This window comes from Oncorhynchus gorbuscha, linkage group LG23, assembly GCF_021184085.1.
Source record: "Oncorhynchus gorbuscha isolate QuinsamMale2020 ecotype Even-year linkage group LG23, OgorEven_v1.0, whole genome shotgun sequence".
Lineage (NCBI taxonomy): Eukaryota > Metazoa > Chordata > Actinopteri > Salmoniformes > Salmonidae > Oncorhynchus > Oncorhynchus gorbuscha.
In genome coordinates, this window is record NC_060195.1 from 31809214 (window position 1) to 31830157 (window position 20944).

Here is a 20944-nt window from a genome sequence, read left to right on the forward strand (position 1 = left end):
CTGGAAGCCAGTGGAGAGAACGGAGGAGCGGGGTGACGTGAGAGAACTTGGGAAGGTTGAACACCAGACGGGCTGCGGCGTTCTGGATGAGTTGAAGGGGTTTAATGGCACAGGCAGGGAGCCCAGCCAACAGCGAGTTGCAGTAATCCAGACGGGAGATGACAAGTGCCTGGATTAGGACCTGCGCCGCTTCCTGTGTGAGGCAGGGTCGTACTCTGCGGATATTGTAGAGCGTGAACCTACAGGAACGGGCCACCGCCTTGATGTTGGTTGAGAACGACAGGGTGTTGTCCAGGATCACGCCAAGGTTCTTAGCGCTCTGGGAGGAGGACACAATGGAGTTGTCAACCGTGATGGCGAGATCATGGAACGGGCAGTCCTTCCCCGGGAGGAAGAGCAGCTCCGTCTTGCCGAGGTTCAGCTTGAGGTGGTGATCCGTCATCCACACTGATATGTCTGCCAGACATGCAGAGATGCGATTCGCCACCTGGTCATCAGAAGGGGGAAAGGAGAAGATTAGTTGTATGTCGTCTGCATAGCAATGATAGGAGAGACCATGTGAGGTTATGACAGAGCCAAGTGACTTGGTGTATAGCGAAAATAGGAGAGGGCCTAGAACAGAGCCCTGGGGGACACCAGTGGTGAGAGCGCGTGGTGAGGAGACAGATTCTCGCCACGCCACCTGGTAGGAGCGACCTGTCAGGTAGGACGCAATCCAAGCGTGGGCCGCGCTGGATGGTTTCTTAGGCCTGATTCAAGCAGTCTCCACTGTACAGTAGATGTTGAGATGTGTCTGTTACTTGAACTCTGTGAAGCATTTATTTGGGCTGCAATTTCTGAGGCTGGTAACTCTAATGAACTTATCGTCTGCAGCAGAGGTAACTCTGGGTCTTCCTGTCCTGTGGCGGTCCTCATGAGAGCCTGTTTCGTCATATCGCTTGATGGGTTTTGCGACTGCACTCGAAGAAACGTTCAAAGTTCTCAATGTTCTGCACTGACTGACCTTCATGTCTTAAAGTAATGATGGACTGTCATTTCTCTTGCTTATTTATACTATTCTTGCCATAATATGGACTTGGTCTTTTACCAAATAGGGCTGTCTTCTGTTTCCCACCCCTACCTTGTCACAACACAATTGATTGGCTCAAATGCATTAAGAAGGATAAGAAATTCCACCAATTAACTTTTAACAAGGCACACCTGTTAATTGAAATGCATTACAGGTGACTACCTCATGAATCTGGTTGAGAGAATGTCAAGTGTGCAAAGCTGTCATCAAGGGAAAGGGTGGCTACTTCGAAGAATCTTAAAAATAAAATATATTGATTATATATTTGTTTAACACTTTTTTGGTTACTACATGATTTAATGTGTTATTTCATAGTTGTAATGTCTTCTCTATTATTCTACAATGTAGAAAATACTAAGGTGTGTCCAAACTTTTTTACAGGTATTTAGTTTAGTTTATTTTATTTTTACAGGGACAGTGCACATTAATCAACGTTTCAGTAAAAGTGCCGGTTTTAGCCAGCCGGCTAATTTTCAACCGCAGTCCCTGGGCAGGTTATTAAAAACAATTACAATATAGACAATAGCACCATAGAACAAGCAAGACATAGCAACATAGGACAAGCAAGACATAGCATACAGACAGAGCAACATAGAACAAAAAGCAGCAAAACAAAATTCATAAAAGCAACAAAGTGTTTCCACACCTCACAAGCTACAGACAACAGACAACATGGAAAGCGGCAACACACAGCTAGGGACCATGTTCACAAATCTGATTGACCTTTAGCCAGGTCTTCAAGCATTTTGTGAAAGTGTGATATGTGGTGCAGTTATGTGTGTCTGATGTATGTTTCATATTGTATGTTTCAGTATGATTTGATTTTTATCATTCATAGCATTGGCTTTTCGACTGTACTGCAGGGATGGAACGTAAGTCGTCATAAATTGAGGTTGTGGTGGCGGCTGCAGAGAGGTATTTGGGTGTGCGAGACCTGACCTCAGAAGAGTTACAGGGTGTGATAAGTGGTGGTGTCACATCCTTTCAGGCTGTTGGCCTGAAATAGGACTAAACCGATTTAAATAGTGGAGTATGGTGTTATTATTTATTTATTTATTTTTTGGGGGGGAGTGTAGTGTTAAGATGGTAGGGTATTTTTATGTTGTATTTTTATGCAAAGGGAGTTATACTCCAGTCTAGTAGGTGGCAGTAATGCAACATTTTTGGGATACCAACCGCGGTTAAACCTTATCGAAGAAGAATTCGGTCGACGGCAATGTGAAGCCGCAAAGGACCTTCCCCCAACACTTTTTGATATATTTATGTTTTATTAACATCAAATCAATACAAAAAAGTACATGGGGAACACGGTTATATATAAAGAATATACAACTGACATTTGGGCTAGGGGGTACAATATCACATTTGACAAGGACCGGTGGATATACACACGTTCAAAAGTCTATCTTCCCGCAACACGTCACGTTGTGCTATTTCCGGGTGACGTTCCTTGCGGTGGCTTGCCTTCTTCCAAAATAACTCGTGACTGTTCCATGCTTTATTTTTGTATCTAGACTGCTAAGGGACTCGCCCGGTGCTTATGGGGCGAGAATACTCCTGCAGTGAATTTTTAAATACACAAATGTAGAGCAAATATGTAGAAATATTAATCTTGAAATTAACTTCAGGACAACGAAACATGTGGAGAGTACAAGGGTTTGTTGGAAGAGGTGAGCGAAATATAATTTACAATGTTCTGTTCAGTACCAACATTAGCTAGCTAACCTTGATTATGCACTCACGTCGAAGCTTGCTAAATGGGTCTATAAAAGTGTCATAATAATGTTTTAGATTTGCAATTGTCCAGCTCGTTAATATTTTATTTTGTCAAGACTACTATTATGCCCATCAGCTAGAATCATTGACAGGATTGATAGCAAGTTCTCTCGTGTTCTAGAACGTTTTACAACGGGAGCAGGTCATTCACAGTTTATGCCTTAACTAGGCCATACTAGTTTCTGTTCCACATAGCTATAGTTCGTTTTTATGGGTGTTTTGATTAGCCACGGCCTCCACCCTGTCAACTGTGATCAAGTCTGTTTTGGTTTCAGACAATTCGAGGTGTCTGCATAACATTGACTAGCTAAAAAAACAACATTGGCTAACTAGCTACCCACGGCTGTAACCTGTTCGATGACACCTTATGTTACGGTGGTTTATTTGAACATCATTATGCCGAGAAAGACCTGATTTGCACAGACTAAACAAGTACTTCGAGCTCCTTTTATTACAATACATATCACATATAAAGGACAATGCTTGTTCTCTGTGTTTGTAACGTGCAGAAATGTAGACAGTTTTAGCAATTGGGGAAATTCCATCCATGGTAAGAGAATGATGCTGAGACTCAGATTGTCCACTTTGAAATGTATGCCAAACAAAAACCAATGATTGCAAAACATTTGCATCTGCACTCTTCAAGTAAATGTGTTTTAGTACAATTTTCAGTGGACATTTTTGTTAAACATAGTCCTTGTTAACGAGTTATCGGTTGTTTTAACTTTGCAATCATTGGTTTTTGTTTGACATTTTAAAGTGAAAAATCTGAGTCTCGGCAATATTCTGTCACTGTGGAATTGCCCAGTATCTTCCAGGCTATACCTGGCTGCTTTGCTGAATGAAGTCAACTTCTTCTATACACAATCACAAACCCATCTCGTACCCCTCTGCCACCAGTTTTGAGCCGGTGCCATGGCACAGCCCCCCTGCGCCTGTCTCCGAATCACCATGTGGAAGATGAGGTCATAAACACCTCCACCCTGCTCTCCACCGGTTGTCACTCTCCCAACAGCAGGTACCTCACCCCTTCATTCATTTTTTTGTATTCCTTATAACTGGAACCTCCATCAGGAGCTAGCCAGCTAGCTAGCTACTAGTCTTTGTTAGCCACTGCTAGCGGTCTTCACATTTAACTCGGACACCAGCTAGCCTTAGCTCGGACAATACCAGCCAGTTGCACAGTGCGATATCAACCCAGAGCATATCAGACTGCTTCTCTCTACCACATCACCAGATTCCTACCGCCCTGGATCATTACACCGAAATTAGTGGCTCAGTTTAGCTAACGCCTCTGTCCCTAAGCAGGCACCAGTTAGCTCTGAGCTAGCCTCGAGCTAGGCCCATATACCAGCTAATTCTAAGGCTACAATACCTATTTTGCCAATTGGCCTGGACCCTTTATTGTCGACACGGAGCTCCGCTAATCCATCATGACTGGTCTGCCGACGTAATCGCCCGATGTGTTCTCAACAGGCTATTCCGTTACTCGGCTACAGAGCTGATGCCCCCTGGACTGTTTCATTAACACGATACCTCGTTTTTTTTTATCTGTCGGCCCCAGCCGAACTCAGGTCCTGTATGTACCTAACTGACCTGCTCTGCCCATTCATCGCCATTTACCCATTGTTGTCTTAGCTCTCCCGATCAACACCTGTGACTGCTTTATGCCTCTCTCTAATGTCAATATGCCTTGTCTACTGCTGTCTCGGCTAGTTCTTATTGTTTTACTTCACTGTAGAGCCCTCAGTCCCAATCACCTTGCCTTAGATAGCTATTTTGTCCCACACATGCGGAGACCTCACCTGGCTTAACTGGTGCCTCAAGAGATGGATCCTCTCTCATTGTCACTCAATGCCTAGGTTTACCTCCACTGTACTCGCATCCTACCATACCCTTATCTGTACATTATGCCCTGAATCTATTCTACCACGGCCAGAAATGGACTCCTTTTATTCTCTGTTCCCAACGCACTAGACGACCAGTTCTTATAGCCTTTAGCTGTACCCTTATCCTACTCTTCCTCTGGTGATGTAGAGGTTAACCCAGGCCCTGTAGACTCCAGTACCACAGCTATTCCCCAGGCGCTATCATTTGTTGACTTCTGTAACCGTAAAAGCCTTGGTTTCATGCATGTTAACATCAGAAGGCTCCTCCCTAAGTTTGTTTTATTCCATGCTTTAGTACACTCCACCAACACTGATGTCCTAGCCGTGTCTGAATCCTGGCTTAGGAAGGCCACCAAAAATCCTGAAATTTCCATCCCCAGCTACAACATTTTCCACCAAGATAGAACTGTGAAAGGGGGCGGAGTTAGTCTGCAGAGTTATGTCATGCTATCCAGGTCTGTGCCCAAACAGTTAGAGCCTCTACTTTTAAAAAGCCACCTTTCCAGAAATAAGTCTCTCACTGTTGCTGCTTGTTATAGACCCCCTTCAGCCTCCAGCTGTGCCCTGGACCCCATATGTGAATTGATTGCTCCCCCGTCTATCTTCAGAGTTTGTAATGTTAGGTGACCTAAACTGGGATATGCTTAACACCCCGGCCGTCCTACAATCTAAACTAGATGCCACTAGATGCCCTCAATCTCACAAATGATCAAGGAACCTACCAGGTACAACCCTAAATCCGTAAACACGGATACCCTCATAGATATCGTCCTGACCAACCTGCCCTCTAAATACACCTCTGTTGTCTTCAACCAGGATCTCAGCGATCACTGCCTCATTGCCTGCATCTGTAATGGGTCCGCGGTCAAGCGACCGGCCCTCATCACTGTCAAGCGCTCCCTATAACACTTCAGGCGTGCAGGCCTTTCTAATCGACCTGGCCTGTGTATCCTGGCCATAAATAAGCGTGCCCCAATCAAGAAGAACACTAAGAACAGATATAGCCCTTGGTTCACTCCAGGCTTGACTGCCCTTGACCAGCACAAAAACATCCTGTGGCATACTCCATTAGCATCGAATAGCCCCCACGATAAGCAACTTTTCAGGGAAGTTGGGAACCAATATACACAGTCAGTTAGGAAAACTAAGGCTAGCTTTTTCAAACAGAAATTTTCATTCTGTAGCACAAATTCCTAAAAGTTTTGGGACACTGTAAAGTCCATGGAGAATAAGAGCACCTCCTCCCAGCTGTCCACTGCACTGAGGTTCGGAAACACTGTCACCACCATTAATCGAGAATTTCAAGAAGCATTTTTCTACGGCTGGCTATGCTTTCCACCTGGCTACCCCCTACCCCAGCAAACAGCTCTGCACCCTCCTGAGCAACTTGCCCAAGCACCCCTGCTTATCCTTCACCCAAATCCAGATAGCTGATGTTCTGAAAGAGATGCAAAATCTGGAACCCTACAAATCAGCTGGGCTAGACAATCTGGACCCTCTCTTTCTAAAATTATCTGCCGCAATTGTTGCAACCCCTATTACTAGCCTGTTCAACCTCTTTCGTATCGTCTGAGATCCCTAAAGATTGGAAAGCTGCCACGGTCATCCCACTCGTCACAGGGCGAGACACTAGACCCAAAGTGTTACAGACCTATATTTATCCTGCCCTTTCTTTCTAAGGTCTTCGAAAGCCAAGTTAACAAACTTCGAATCCCACCGTATCTTCTCCGCTATGCAATCTGGTTTCCGAGCTGGTCATGGGTGCACCTCAGCCACGCTCAAGGTCCTAAACACTATCATAACCGCCATCGATAAGACTGTACTGTGCAGCCATCTTCATTGACCTGGTCAAGGCTTTCGACTCCTGTCAATCAACGCATTCTTATCGGCAGACACAACAGCCTTGGTTTCTCAAATGTCTGACTCGCCTGGTTCACCAATTACTTCTCGGATTGAGTTTGGCTTGTCAAATCGGAGGGCCTGTTGTCCGGACCTCTGGCAGTCTATGGGGGTGCCACAGGGTTCAATTCTCGGGCTGACTCTTTTCTTTTTATATATCAATCATGTCGCTCTTGCTGCTGGTGATTCTCTGATCCACCTCTACGCAGACGACACCGTTCTGTATACTTCTGGCCCTTTGGACACTGTTAACAAACCCCCAGATTAGCTTCAGTGCCATACAACACACATTCCGTGGCTTCCAACTGCTCTTAAATGCTAGTAAAACGAAATGCACGCTCTTCAACCAATCGCTGCCCACACCCACCCACCCGACTACTATTCTGGACGTTTCTGACTTAGAATATGTGGACAGCTACAAATACCTAGGTGTCTGGTTAGACTGTAAACTCTCCTTACAGACTCACATTAAGCATCTCCAATCCAAAATCAAATCTAATCAGCTTCCGGTTTCGCAACAAAGCCTTTTTCACTTATGCTGCTAAACATACCCTTGTAAAACTGACTATCCTACCGATCCTTGACTTCAGTGATGTCATTTACAATACAGACTACATTTAATTTGAGTAGAGTGTTGGAGGCAATCACAGTGCCATCTGTTTTGTCACCAAAGCCCCATATACTACCCACCACTGCGACCTATATGCTCTCGTTAGCTGGCCCTCGCTTCACATTCATCGCCAAACCCACTGGCTCCAGGTCCTCTATAAGTCTTTGTTAGGTAAAGCCCCGCCTTCTCAGCTAACTGGTCACCATAGCAACACCCACCTGTAGCACGCGCTCCAACAGGTATATTTCACTGGTCATCCCCAAAGTCAACTCCTACTTTGGTTGCCTTTCCTTCCAGTTCTCTGCTGCCAATGACTGGAACGAATTGCAAAAATCACTGAAGCTGGAGTCTTATATCTCCCTCACTAACTTTAAGCATCAGCTGTCAGAGCAGCTTACCAATCACTGCACCCGTACACAGCCCATCTGTAAATAGCCCACCCAACTACCTCATCCCCATATTATTTTTTTTGCTCTTTTGCACCCCAGTATCTCTACTTGCACATCATCATCTGCACATCTATCACTCCAGTGTTAATGCTAAATTGTAATTATTTCGCCACTATGGCCTATTTATTGCCTCCCTAAAGTTACTACATTTGCACACACTGTATATATTTTCTATTGTGTCATTGACTGTACTCTTGTTTATTCCATGTGTAACCTCTGTGTTGTTTATGTTGCACTGCTTTGCTTTATCTTGGCCAGGTCACAGTTGTAAATGAGAACTTGTTCTCAACTGGCCTACCTGGTTAAATAAAGGTGGGAAAAAATAATCTCCTTCCCTTCACACTTCCATAGTGTCCCCCCTCCTGTGACGCGCTCTGCGGCCCTCTGCCAGCCTTGCAGCTGGTTGCATCATCCTGTGACCCTGGCCTGTTTCCACTGTGCATACATTTGTATTTATTATGGATCCCCATTAGTTCCTGCCAAATCAGCAGCTACTCTTCCTGGGGTCCAGCAAAATTAAGGCAGTTATACAATTTTAAAAACATTACAATACATTCATAACTGATTTCACAACACACTGAGTGCCCTCAGGACCCTACTCCACTACCACATATCTACAACACAAAATCCATGTGTACGTGTGTGTATGTTATCATGTGTGTGTATGCATGTCTGTACATATATTTGTGTTACTTCACAGTCCCTGCTGTTCCATAAGGTGTCTTTTAAATCTGATTCTACTTCCTGGTGTGCTGTAGGGGAAACGGAGATTACCACCCTCTCTCATTGAGGCGCCTGCCGTGATGGTTTAATACAGCAGAGTAACTAGGGGATGAGGAATCTGACATGTAACTAATAGATGCGCGCACGCACACTACATATTCATGTTTTAAAATGTATGTCAATTGTGAAGTCTTGTCTGTAATGTCTTTTTTTCCGTTTTGTCCGACCCCGGTATGACAAGCTGTCGCTAATGGGGATCCGAATAAATCGATCAAGTTTATGTACAACTTATTCATATCACATTGTTTCTCTCTTAGCTCTCAGAAAGGGGACGATGGAGACAAGAGGAGGGAGAGGACCTCTCAGTTCTGCTACGCTGGGCTCCCCCGCTACACTGCCGTGGATGCAGTTGGCTGGGTATTGGCTACTTTTCACGCATTTAAGATGCAGATATAAAGCACATGACACACTTGGGGGGGAAAACAATGACCTGTGATCTCTCTGTTAAGGGGGCAGCTGCGGTGCTGTTGATGCAGATCTGTAGGAGGATCCACTCTCAGTTCTCTGGGAGTGACCCCAACCAGAACCCCAACACAGGATGCCTGGCCATCCAGGGAACCCTGCAGAAGTGTGGCTACCGCGTCCTACTGGAGCGAAGTGAGTCCCGCCACACGCAATATAATCCCAAGCAATTCATCCTGTAAAGGATATTGAGCCGTGACATTCAGACGAGGGAACTCTGAAGCTCATTTCTCTGCTCAATTTCAAAGCTTTCTGGTAGTACATGAATGCAGAATGAGTCTGATCTCCTTCCCACTGTGTTTGTCCAGTATCTCGCCGTGACGTGCTGCCCAGAGGGAGGAGTGTGCACTGTCTGCCCCAGAGACCGAGCCAGCAGGTCCCGAGCCAGCAGGTCCCGAGCCAGCAGGTCCCGAGCCAGCCCCAGAGACAGGAGCACAGCAGTCCCAGGAGCAGCTACAGCAGCCCTGACCAGTTTCATGAAGACCATCTGACTGCTGACAGTCACCTCTCTGACCACAAGAGGGCAACTCTGAGTCACGGCTCCTCTGGAACGGGTCAGTCTCACATTCTACCTTTACATGTTAAGTGTTTGGTCAGGGTAACAATATTTATCTCATCTTACATCGTGCTTTTCACAAATCCATGCCTACCAGACTACATGATAAAGCAACATAGTAGAGGGCTGCATTCCCTTGGAATGACCGTGTGACCTGCAGGTCCCGACAGAGATCATTTGCGGCGCGGTCTGCATTTCTCATGCTGCGTGCGGGGGCGATCAGACAGACAACTTTGGGATTAATTTATATTTGGAGTCCCGCAGATAATTTGGAAACAGTCATGTTTTTGCTTTGTATGCGTTAGCCTGCCTATTGTATTACAAGCACCCCTGTCACATTATTCACACTAAGTATTTCGCTGCTTCGAGTTCAGTAGCTGGGCGCGCCAGGTCACGTGTGCCTATAGTATGTGGCATCAATGACAGAGTAGGCTGCCTATATATGGGCAGAGAATCATGTGGCGCTCATCTTTCAGAGGACAAACTTCAATATGATTAGGCTATGGTTCACGACAGGGTCTGGAAGTAAATAAATATTGACAATGGAAAAAAGTGGAGGGCGCTCAACCATCGTGAGGGGAGGTGCAATCGAGACGTGATCATCGTTGAAACGGATGTGCTACCCGTGCATACCATGGAGAGAGTTGCACCTTTTCCCCTTATCAATAAATATTAATTAGCCGTTTGTCTTTGCCTGCAAATCGTTCCCCTCCTGAAAGGTTGGTTATATCCTATATGCATAAGGTAGCTCAAGTGTCCCCTCATCATTCAGGCTGCTTCAAGTTCATTAGCTGTAGCTGAGATCAGGTGCTCATGTGGTCTCACGTAAACTAGTAGGCTATATTCTATGTAGAGGGCAGCTATCTTTCAGAGAAAATTAACTTCTTAAATATGATTAGGCTGTAGTTTATTGCATTGCCTAGAAATGCATTTTGATCACCCATATTTGTCTGTCTGAAAATCGTCCCACTCCTCTAAAAGGTAGGCTATAACGCGTAGCTCAAAGCTGTCTGCAACTCTGCTCTCTTCAAAATACGTCTGGCATATTGCCTGATAGCCTAATAATGGGCCACACGAGAATCTGCTCATTTAACCTATTAGGTAGGTTATTTTTGCGCATTTCAAGTTTCCTATAGGCGGCGAAATTGCTGGGACCATGGCTGGCAAGCGAGTTGCATCACATACTTCTAAAGTAACATTGCGGTACTGCGGTTAGGTTCGGGACCAGTTCTTGCGGTAGCAGGTGAAAGTCGGACAGAAAGCCTGCGAGAGCGGGCGCTATATGTAAAGCTGCCGCTGCAGAGGGGATGATTATTTTTTGTATCTTTCCATGTTACAGAGGAGTCATCCTTTTCAGAGTCCTCCCAGCCTGAAGACAACCACAGAACCAGAGACGGGGAACAGCCTGGGCAGCAGAATGACCAGGTGAGTTTTTAGGCTGATTCATTCCTCTGATGGTGAAGCTGCCGGTCTCCTGTTGATGACCTTTGACCCTGGCCTTTGCCCTCTGTGTTCCTCAGGACGCCCTGGCGGGGGCGACCCAGAACCTCCAACAGGTGGCCGACTCCAGTGTTCCTGTAGTCCTCAACATCATCGGTCTGAAGAGTGCTCAGACTGGGGACTATGAGGCAGCCTTCTCCTGTTTCCTGGCCTCAGCCAGACGGGGTTACTGCAAGGCCCAGTTCAACACTGGAGTCTGCTACGAGAAAGGCAGGGGTGTATGCAAAGACAAGGAGAAGGTAAGAAACATGCACTCAATCTCACATGCAGTCAAACTCACACGGGCACACAGTCACGTGCACATCCAAGCGCGCACACACAGTGAAACACACACAGTCAATTACACAATTCCTGTCTTGTGACTCCCCTCTTCATGTTCCCTGTACAGGCTCTTGATTTCTACAGCCAGGCAGCGACAGGGGGTCACAGTCAGGCTCAGTACCGCTGTGCCAAACTCCTCCTGAACAGCAGAGGGCAGCAGAGCACACAACAGGACCTGGATACAGCCATCAGCCTTCTGCAACAGGCTGCCTCAGCTGGGCTGAGAGAGGTGAGGAGTGAGGGAGTGTGTTGTATGTGTAGCGAGTGTGAGACGTTGCCTAAAAGAACATTGGTATTTTTCTTTGAACTTTCTTCCATTCCTCTCTCTTCCTCTCCATTTTCTCTCTTCCTCTCCATTTTCTCTTCCTCTCCATTTTCTCTTCCTCTCCATTTTCTCTTCCTCTCCATTTTCTCTTCCTCTCCATTTTCTCTTCCTCTCCATTTTCTCTTCCTCTCCATTTTCTCTTCCTCTCCATTTTCTCTTCCTCTCCATTTTCTCTTCCTCTCCATTTTCTCTTCCTCTCCATTTTCTCTTCCTCTCCATTTTCTCTTCCTCTCCATTTTCTCTTCCTCTCCATTTTCTCTTCCTCTCCATTTTCTCTTCCTCTCCATTTTCTCTTCCTCTCCATTTTCTCTTCCTCTCCATTTTCTCTTCCTCTCCATTTTCTCTTCCTCTCCATTTTCTCTTCCTCTCCATTTTCTCTTCCTCTCCATTTTCTCTTCCTCTCCATTTTCTCTCAGGCTCAAGTGTACCTGGGGTCTCTGTTCTCGCAGGAGCCAGTCAGAGACGGCCTTAAGTCAGTGCACTACCTGAAGATGGCAGCGGAGAGCGGAGTGAGTGACTTCCACTGCACTTAAACTATACAACTGTAATTATAGCCCACGGTCTCAATCATAACCTGGTCTCAGTTCAGTGTGATGTGATGATTCTCTGTCTGTGTGTAGGACAGAGATGCCCTGCTGTTCCTGGGTCAGTGTTATGAGAGTGGGTTCGGGGTGACCCAGTGCTTCAGAACAGCAGTTGGTTTCTATCAGAGGGCAGCGCAGGCAGGAAACAGCCAGGCCAAGACGTTACTGGCGCCGCCCTTTGGACTGGAGGGTAAGGACACAGTCCAAGACACGCGCACAATTCAGATCGATACTTAAGCCTGTTTGCACTGGTTCATGTTATTTACACATCTGAATTAAATCCAGAAATGGCCTTAGTTAACCATCTCTCTCTCTCTATAAGATGCCGTCCTGCGCCCTATCCGTTCTTCTCCATGTTTCTCCGTTGCTGACCGTCTGCGTGGAACTCTCTCCACCCTCACCTCCCCTGTCCCTCCCTCCAGTCACCCCACCCTCCCCCACTCCTGGAGCACAGGGAGTATGGGCCCCCCACCCATCCTGTCATCCAGCTCTGAGGGGAACGCCGTGAGGTGGACTATAGGAGCGGGATAGTTGGCACCACAATCATGAATGATATAATATATGCCTTTCAGCAGACATCTCTATCCAAAGCCACTTAGTCATATGTGCAAACATTTTCCATACAGGTGGTCCTGGGAATCAAACCCACTATCCTTGCGTTGTAAGCACCATACTCAACCACATCGGTCCTCTGTAGTTCAGTTGGTAATCGATACCATAAGGTTGAAGAGGGACATCATGGTCAGATGTTTAACCTTACTGACACAACCCAGTATTTAACGTCCCTCTCTGCACTTCGATCTAGATTTGTATATATGTGTGTATTTGACCACAGGTCAATTTGTTGAGGAATGTGTATAAGTATGGGAGATGCGATACATCTGAAAGGTAGACATGTCAAAGGTGTTGTATGGCTTTACCTGTTGGCCTGCTTAAAGACACAGTCTGGGATCTTAAGCACTTAAACATTTGTATCGTATTGTACGAATTGAAGAATGAAAATGCTTGCAGGACAACATCATATGGATGACATTACACAATTTTCAGGGACCCATTTTGGCCTGTGAGCGCTACTTTAAAAACTACTGGCTGAAATTCTACAAAAGCTCTGGAGCGTGACGAGTAACTTTTAGTATTGTTCCTACAAAATCTTCTCGTGGCACAATCTTGGCCAGTTTTTGTACAACAAGCCGCCCTATGGGTAGAAAGATGGTATTGTGATAAAATGTGTGCCTTACTAAGTCATTGTCAGTACAGGATCCCTTGTATTTACTTGACCCTTTATGTGACTATTCATCTTTAACTTCATTTAGTCTGCTATTTCAGTTATGTCTTTGCATGTGTAAACTGTTCTTGTCTACCCATGGTATCCAGTGAGGCTGAAGAATGGGGAAAACAGAAATAACCTTTTGGTAGTGGTGGATAATGTAGGTCATGTATATTGTCTATGCATTAGAAGCACTACTGTTGTGGAACACACAAGGTGTCTAACACCAATGACGAAATAAAGCTATTTTCTACCACTGGGCCTGTGTCACTGATATTAACAGAAAATGTATTGGAATATTTGTGAAATTGTACATTGTGTCGTAAACTATTAGTTGACATTGTCTTTCATTGCACCCAAGGAAAAGGGAGCTACAGGTCTATTGGACTATACTGTCATCTGTGTCTAGTTAGACAATTGCCTGTGGCACTGCAACAGTTGAAGGTCCTGTCGTTTTTTATGCCGGATTATGAATTTTATTGTAATCTGCTCGCTCTTGAGGTGCTGGCTCTGGCTGAAATTATATGCACAAGTCACTTCGATCAATCACTTTTTACATGGATGCCAGAATGGTACTCTATGCAAAAGAGTTGATCAAATGTCACTGTTTCATTACATCACTATAAAAACCAAAATAGCAGATTTATGATGGTGCTCTGGCTCTGCGTCTCTTCCGAACAGCTCTGCGCACACAGCGTCCTGCATCCAGCGCTCTGATTGGGTCCTGGGCGCTTGGGAGGCAGTGGTGCAGAGAGATTAGCTTTAGGTACCAGCACGGGAGGAGACCAGAGAGTGATGTGATCTGATACGGGTAGCTACGGGAGGACTCGCGCTTAAAAAGCCGGAGTCACTTCTCTGTCCTATATCAGTGTCGTCGTTGATGTGTCGTCGTGGCATAGAAGCACGATTGTCAAACGCGGTGAGTGAATGAACGAAATAAAGTGTGTGTGCGGTGCGCCTTCGCCTTCCAGAGCGGTGACGTGATGGGGAGTATTGGGTGGGAGATACGTCAGAAGATTAACTGCGTCTGATATGTATAGCCTACTGCCTTCTAGCTTGTTTCCAGAATTCGCAACAGATTGGTGTTCACTTTGCAACATAGGACATTTCTGCTTGATTTATTGAAATAGGTGAGGCTGCAGAGCGGATAATAAGGTTAGAAAGGTCCAGGCTAATGTAACGAGAAGAGGATACAAACACTCCACCCATCTAGTGTCATCTTTTATACGTTGAAACGTTCTAGCATTTTGGTTGAGGCTTTATGTTGGCGGCATATGTCTGAAATATGTAGTATAATGTATTAACCAGCTCCAGTTATTAGCCTACCACACCGTTTGAAAAATAGTTAGGCCTACCTTCGAGGCCTACACATTCAAGTAAAGTGTTTTCTATTTGAATATTCCTTTAACAGGAGTATCCCCAAGCCCGTTGCAGTAATATAGTCTACAATACAGATCTATTAGAGAGTATTTGAGGTGACTGTTTTAAATATTCATATCGATGCTATAGCAGCATCTGTTCACCACTGTGTGTGAAAGGCATATACCCATCTCTCGTTCCTATTGCTATTGAGATGTGCTGTGTGAACTCACCTTCAATGTTCCCTCAAAACTGTGCGCGGCCGCGTACCTCCTCCAGAACTGCAGCGCAGAGACGCAAGATATTGAACTTCACTGAGTTCGACCCATTAGTTTGCACTATATAGACTCAACGTTTTTTTTCTGTGATCGGTTCAATATATCAGCCCATTTTCAATGCAACAAAACCAGAAAACGCTAACTTTGCCAGATTGAGTCTGTACTTTTGTTGTAGGCAAAACCAGAGCGCAACGAAGTATAATTCTATTGGCGCTGGTAGCCCGCAAGCGGCCTTTCAATCACCCGCGAGTGAATGCGATTTTCAGATCAGATCTCAGAGCCGCGTGTGTGCACATTTGTTGATATTCTTTGCTAGTTATTTGCCCAGTTATAGATAAGTATAGGTCACAAACGTGTAGGCTACATTTTAAGATATCTTTAAAAAGTCAGTCAGGTAAAAAGCTAATGTCATAATTAAAGGGGCGGTGTTGTATTTGGAGACAGGCTTGAATATGCAAATAAGCCAATAGAGAGAGGTAGTTCTAATTCTCTGTATGGTAATAATAATTACTTTTATTTTTAAAGTGGTTTCTTGCATTATACAACACAATACAATGCAATTTACAGTCACCTATTTGGCCCATGGTTTTACAGACCAAGTAAAAACATGAATTAATGTCAAGCCCTTCATTTAAAAAAAAATCTATATTCAATGTGTGCAAATGTAGAAGAGTAGGGAGGTAAAGCAATAAATAGGCCATAGTGGTGAAATAATTACAATTTAGCAATTAAACACTGGAGTGGTAGATGTGCATCTGATGATGTGCAAGTAGAGATACTGGGGTACAAAAGTGAAAGAAAAATAACAATATGGGGATGAGGTAGCTGGTTGGGCTATTTACAGATGGGCTGTGTAGAGTTGCAGTGATCGGTAAGCTGCTCTGACAGCTGATGCTTGTAGTTTGTGAGGAAGATATGTCTCCAGCTTCAGGGATTTTTGCAATTCGTTCCAGTCATTGGCAGCAAAGAACTGTTCATCAGGTAAAAACGTTTTTAAAAGTCTCATGCAATGCAGGTCTGCATTGAACACCACATATATGTAACTATAGGCGATATCATAGAAATCAAAAGCTATTTCCATGTGAAAATGTTATGGGATTTGCTCCATTGGTTTTGTTGGTAGGCCTACATTATGCTACATAGCCACAATAGCATATTGGCCACTGTCTAAAACGGTACAGGCACAGCCTCAGTCTTCACTGTAAACGTGCAGCAGAAGTTGCACACAATTCTCACAACGTTCAAGTTTCCGCTCGCAAGACCTAACATTTGCTCAGTGCCACGAACAATTAGAGGGAACATTTCTCGCCTTTGGAACTAACTTCTAACCTGCTTTTGTTGTGAGTGCTGCTCTGACACCTGTCCCACCTGTCCAACCTGACACCTGTCCCACCTACGGTATGTAGAAGGCTGTATCTCATGCCTGACCGTATGTTATCTACAGGAGTCTATGAATATTCTCTGACACCTGTCCCACCTACGGTATGTAGAAGGCTGTATCTCATGCCTGACCGTATGTTATCTACAGGGGTCTATGATTATTCTCTGACACCTGTCCCACCTACGGTATGTAGAAGGCTGTATCTCATGCCTGACCGTATGTTATCTACAGGGGTCTATGATTATTCTCTGACACCTGTCCCACCTACGGTATGTAGAAGGCTGTATCTCATGCCTGACCGTATGTTATCTACAGGGGTCTATGATTATTCTCTGACACCTGTCCCACCTACGGTATGTAGAAGGCTGTATCTCATGCCTGACCGTATGTTATCTACAGGAGTCTATGATTATTCTCTGACACCTGTCCCACCTACGGTATGTAGAAGGCTGTATCTCATGCCTGACCGTATGTTATCTACAGGAGTCTATGATTATTCTCTGACACCTGTCCCACCTACGGTATGTAGAAGGCTGTATCTCATGCCTGACCGTATGTTATCTACAGGAGTCTATGATTATTCTCTGACACCTGTCCCACCTACGGTATGTAGAAGGCTGTATCTCATGCCTGACCGTATGTTATCTACAGGAGTCTATGATTATTCTCTGACACCTGTCCCACCTACGGTATGTAGAAGGCTGTATCTCATGCCTGACCGTATGTTATCTACAGGGGTCTATGATTATTCTCTGACACCTGTCCCACCTACGGTATGTAGAAGGCTGTATCTCATGCCTGACCGTATGTTATCTACAGGGGTCTATGAATATTCTTTCAACGTCAACTCCTTATTCCTGCAGTAACTCTGAGGGCTGGTTTCTGGAACACAGATCAAGCCCAATCCCGGACTAAAAAGCATGCTCAGTTGAGAATCTCCATTGAAATAGCTTTTTAGTCCGGGACTAAGTCGAAGATGAATCTGTGGCCAGGGAACAGTCTTCTAGACGTTTCTCTGCTGTAAATGACGACACTGCTCGGTGACGTCCTGTAATATGGGTCATGGTACCATGTTTGGTAAAGTCTCATGAATGACCTAAAGTGATGGGAACATAATCATATGTGTGTAGTAAGACAACAGCTGAGCATGATGAGCATGATGGTGTGACCTCAATGTCCCTGCTGAAAACTGCTGTGTCATTGTCCCATCTCACTCGGTCTCTTATATCTATCTCTCCTGTATTTGTCTCATGCCCTTCTGCCGACTGAGGCTTGCAGAGTCAGAGGAAAAACACACTATCTCAGTCTGGATCTAACAGCGCTCTCTCTAGCCCTGAGATTTCTGCAAAGAAAGCAGGCATTTATCAACTGTATCATCAACTGCATCAACTGCATCCTCCGTTTTGGTGTTTTCCCAGGCCAGTGAAACTACTATGTGAGATAAAAACATTTTTTTAAACTGTCCTGAAATCAGTAGCAGAGAGACAAAGTGTCCTTATGAGACATGTTTTGTGTTAAGTATCTGGTACCATTTTAGTCTATCATATGTGTAGTCTGACCTGGTTGACATTGTTTTCGTGTCATATTTGAGAGTGAGATGGAGAGTTCCAGGTGCCTGCGTGTTCTCTGACACAACAACACCACTCAGAGAAGGACGAGGGACCCTCATGAAAAAGTGCATTGTGTGGAGATATTTTGTCTTAAAATGTAGTCTCTTGTTTTTTCCAAGGGCTTGTCTTGTTTTCAAATCTGCTGTGTCCTGTGTTTTCCATCTTTCCATGAAAGAAGCTTGCATTTGTCTTTGTTTACCTGTGTGTGTGTGTGTGTGCTTACATGTGTGTGTGTGTGCGTGCTTACATGTGTGTGTGTGTGCGTGCTCACATGTGTGTGTGTGTGTGTGCGTGCTTACATGTGTGTGTGTGTGCGTGCAAGTGTCTGTGTCTGTGTTCATTTGTTGGAGTATGATTGAATTGAAGAACAGAGTATGATAAAAAAAACACTGAGCCCTAAACTCAAAGCCCCGCCTCTTCCTGATTACATATGAATTGACAATGATACTCTGCAGTCCCTCTCTCCCTCTTTCTCTGGCTGGGTCCAGCTGACAGCACAAAGCTGATCACCAGGGACATAAAAGGGTCAGCTAGAGAGTAGGATCTGCTCTGCAGCTTGTCAGCATCTGCCTAGCATCGTAAATCCTTCCAACAGCCTGTCTCTAGCCTTGGCATGGTGTATCGGTTGTGGATGAATACATTGACAGCGCTAAGCCTCATGATTGCCAAGCATGTCAAGAAAATGTTCTAGGTTTGGCACCTTGTTTTAAACTGTGACATATTCACCAGATGTGTGAAACAAAAAGGGAGAGAGAGGGCGTTACTGTATTGGGACACAGTTACAAAACACACCACAGAGTGCATCAATAAAACCCTCCGCTATTGGTCGATGGGTTGTCAGAATGTTGAATAGTTGAGGCTTTTCATTTTGTGTGAGTGCCATGGCAACAGATCAATGCCAGAGGAGTGGCTGTGGACCTGATGGTCTGTAGGACTTTATAGAGCCGTACGGAGTATCTTTATTCATGTGTGCTTCTCATTTAGACTGCCTTAGTCATACAGATGTGGGATATTAATTTGATCACCCTGTTGCAGGAAATTTCAACGTATAGTATATTTGAAGTTTAATATGTCTTCTGAAAGTTTTGAATTTGAAATGTCAGACTTGATTTTTCCCTTACAAAAAATGTATCAACCCCTATAAAAATGTCCATTAATTATAATCCACATAATAATTCACATTTCCAGTTGCAGCAAACTGGCTCAAATTAAGATCCTACATCTGTATGCTGACTTGTCTTGTGTTTCTACCTCATACCTCCAACCCAGTCCTGTAATCCTTCTAACTCATCACATATGGAGAAGACCTGACTCAGGCCAAGTTTCCTTCAAGCACTGTGGTGGATAATGGGCGCCGCAATCAGTATCAGATGTTGAATTCCTATGAGAGCATGGAGCTGGTGTGTGTGTGTGTGTGTTTTGTTGTACTCTTAGTGAGCCCTTTCTCCTCTTTTCTCTCCCTCTCCAGTTGACCTCTCGACCCCTCGTTAGTCATGATGTCCGTCCACACCCCACCTCTCTCCCGCAGTGGCTCCTCCCCTTCCTCTGTCGGCCTGGCCAATCGCAGCGGTCCTCCTGCCGCCCCTCCCACCTCCCTCAGCCTGCGCTCCTCCTACAACCAACTATTGGGTTGTGATGTTATAAAGGAGTCCCCTACTGCCATGGAAACGGGGAGTTCTGCCACTTTACCCAAGAGCCGCCATAGATACGCCATGACCAGCGTGTGTAGTGCCATGGGCCTGAGCGACACCCTCGCCCCTCCCGCCCAAAACCAGCCCCCCACTGGTGGCAAGCGCCTCCCCACCAAGTCCTCTTCGTCCTCTTCTCTTTACTCCTCCTCCTCTTCCTCATTCTTCTCCACCAACCCCAAGCTGGCGAAGAATGGTGCCAACCTGCAGAGGAAGGCCGAGACCCAGCAACAGGAGCAGAGTAAGACCAACACAGAGTTCAAAGGGCAGGATGATATCATCACCCCCATATACAGCTCTGATTGGCTGGAGGGGGAGAAAGACAACTCCCATGCCCCACCCCCATTCTGTCGGAGGACCAAGAGTTTTCTGGAGTTCCATGAGAAGGAAGTGGACCCTCCTAGTGTAGAAAATAAGGAAGAAAAACGTCCCAACAAGGAAGAAGAGGAGGAAGAGGATGAGAAGCACTCCTGCCCTGAGAAAGATCAGGTCAGACCGGATAAAGAGAGAGAGAGACCTGAGGAGGAGAAACAGACCCCAAAACAGGAGGATTACATAGAGGAAGAGGGTGCCTCTCCAACTGCTAATCAGCCTTTGCTACAGGGGGCACAATCTCCCCCCATCTCCCCCCGAAACAACCTCACCTCGGCCCAGGAGAACAAGATTCAGAGTTTTCCCCCTTCCCAGGGCAGAAAGGAGGCCTTAAACCAGGATCATCCACCCAGGGTTGAGACGCCCCCCAAACCCTCCCGGAGTGTCCAGGCCCCCCCGCCCAGAGTGATCAAGGTGGAGCTGCACCCCAGCAATGAGAACCCGTACCTCCACTGCCCCCCCTCTGCACCCCCTAAGCAGCCCAGAGGGGAGGAAAGCACCCCTCTCCTGCTCCAGACCCCCCCTGCATCCTTCAACCTGGACCCAGAGAAAGGAGCTCCTAAGCTGGGTTGTCTGAGGACAAAGGTGGAGTCTCCCCTGGAGGATGAGGACTCTAGCTGGACCACCCTGTCCCAGGAGAGCCCCTCCCCTCAGACTCCACAGGAGATAGGTGAGAGAATTATATGATATACCTTCTGGCTGGGTGGTTGGCTGTCTGTCTGTTTGTTTGTCTGAGTGACTGGCTGGTTGTCTGTCTGTCTGTCTG

General features: G+C 45.6%; 2 protein-coding genes across 7 annotated transcripts in view; both read left to right on the forward strand.

Annotated features, from left to right (window-relative positions):
• Positions 1 to 2492: 2492 nt before the first annotated feature.
• On the forward strand, positions 2493 to 13746 carry LOC124010817 (DAP3-binding cell death enhancer 1-like). 2 transcript variants are annotated; one of them, XM_046323505.1, is made up of 11 exons: positions 2493 to 2739; positions 3746 to 3863; positions 8733 to 8832; positions 8925 to 9072; positions 9246 to 9491; positions 10833 to 10918; positions 11014 to 11232; positions 11382 to 11543; positions 12089 to 12148; positions 12260 to 12413; positions 12546 to 13746. In XM_046323505.1, exons 1-11 carry the CDS (start codon positions 2709 to 2711, stop codon positions 12752 to 12754), a joined length of 1533 nt encoding a protein of 510 aa, XP_046179461.1. In that variant the 5' UTR covers positions 2493 to 2708; the 3' UTR covers positions 12755 to 13746. The 2 variants fall into 2 exon arrangements, with proteins under 2 accessions (XP_046179461.1, XP_046179460.1); XM_046323504.1 differs by having other exon boundaries at positions 2495 to 2739; positions 12056 to 12148.
• Positions 13747 to 14243: 497 nt separating this feature from the next.
• Positions 14244 to 20944, forward strand: part of LOC124010816 (amyloid beta precursor protein binding family B member 2-like) — a 79245-nt gene continuing 72544 nt past the window's right edge. For 4 of the 5 annotated variants that reach the window (XM_046323499.1, XM_046323502.1, XM_046323501.1 and 1 more), the window contains exons 1-2: positions 14244 to 14409; positions 19587 to 20848. In XM_046323499.1, coding sequence (XP_046179455.1) covers positions 19612 to 20848 — 1237 coding nt within the window. In that variant the 5' untranslated portion in view covers positions 14244 to 14409; positions 19587 to 19611. Of the gene's footprint in view, positions 14410 to 17803; positions 17944 to 19586; positions 20849 to 20944 lie in introns of those variants that run through there. The other variant, XM_046323500.1, reaches the window with a different exon arrangement.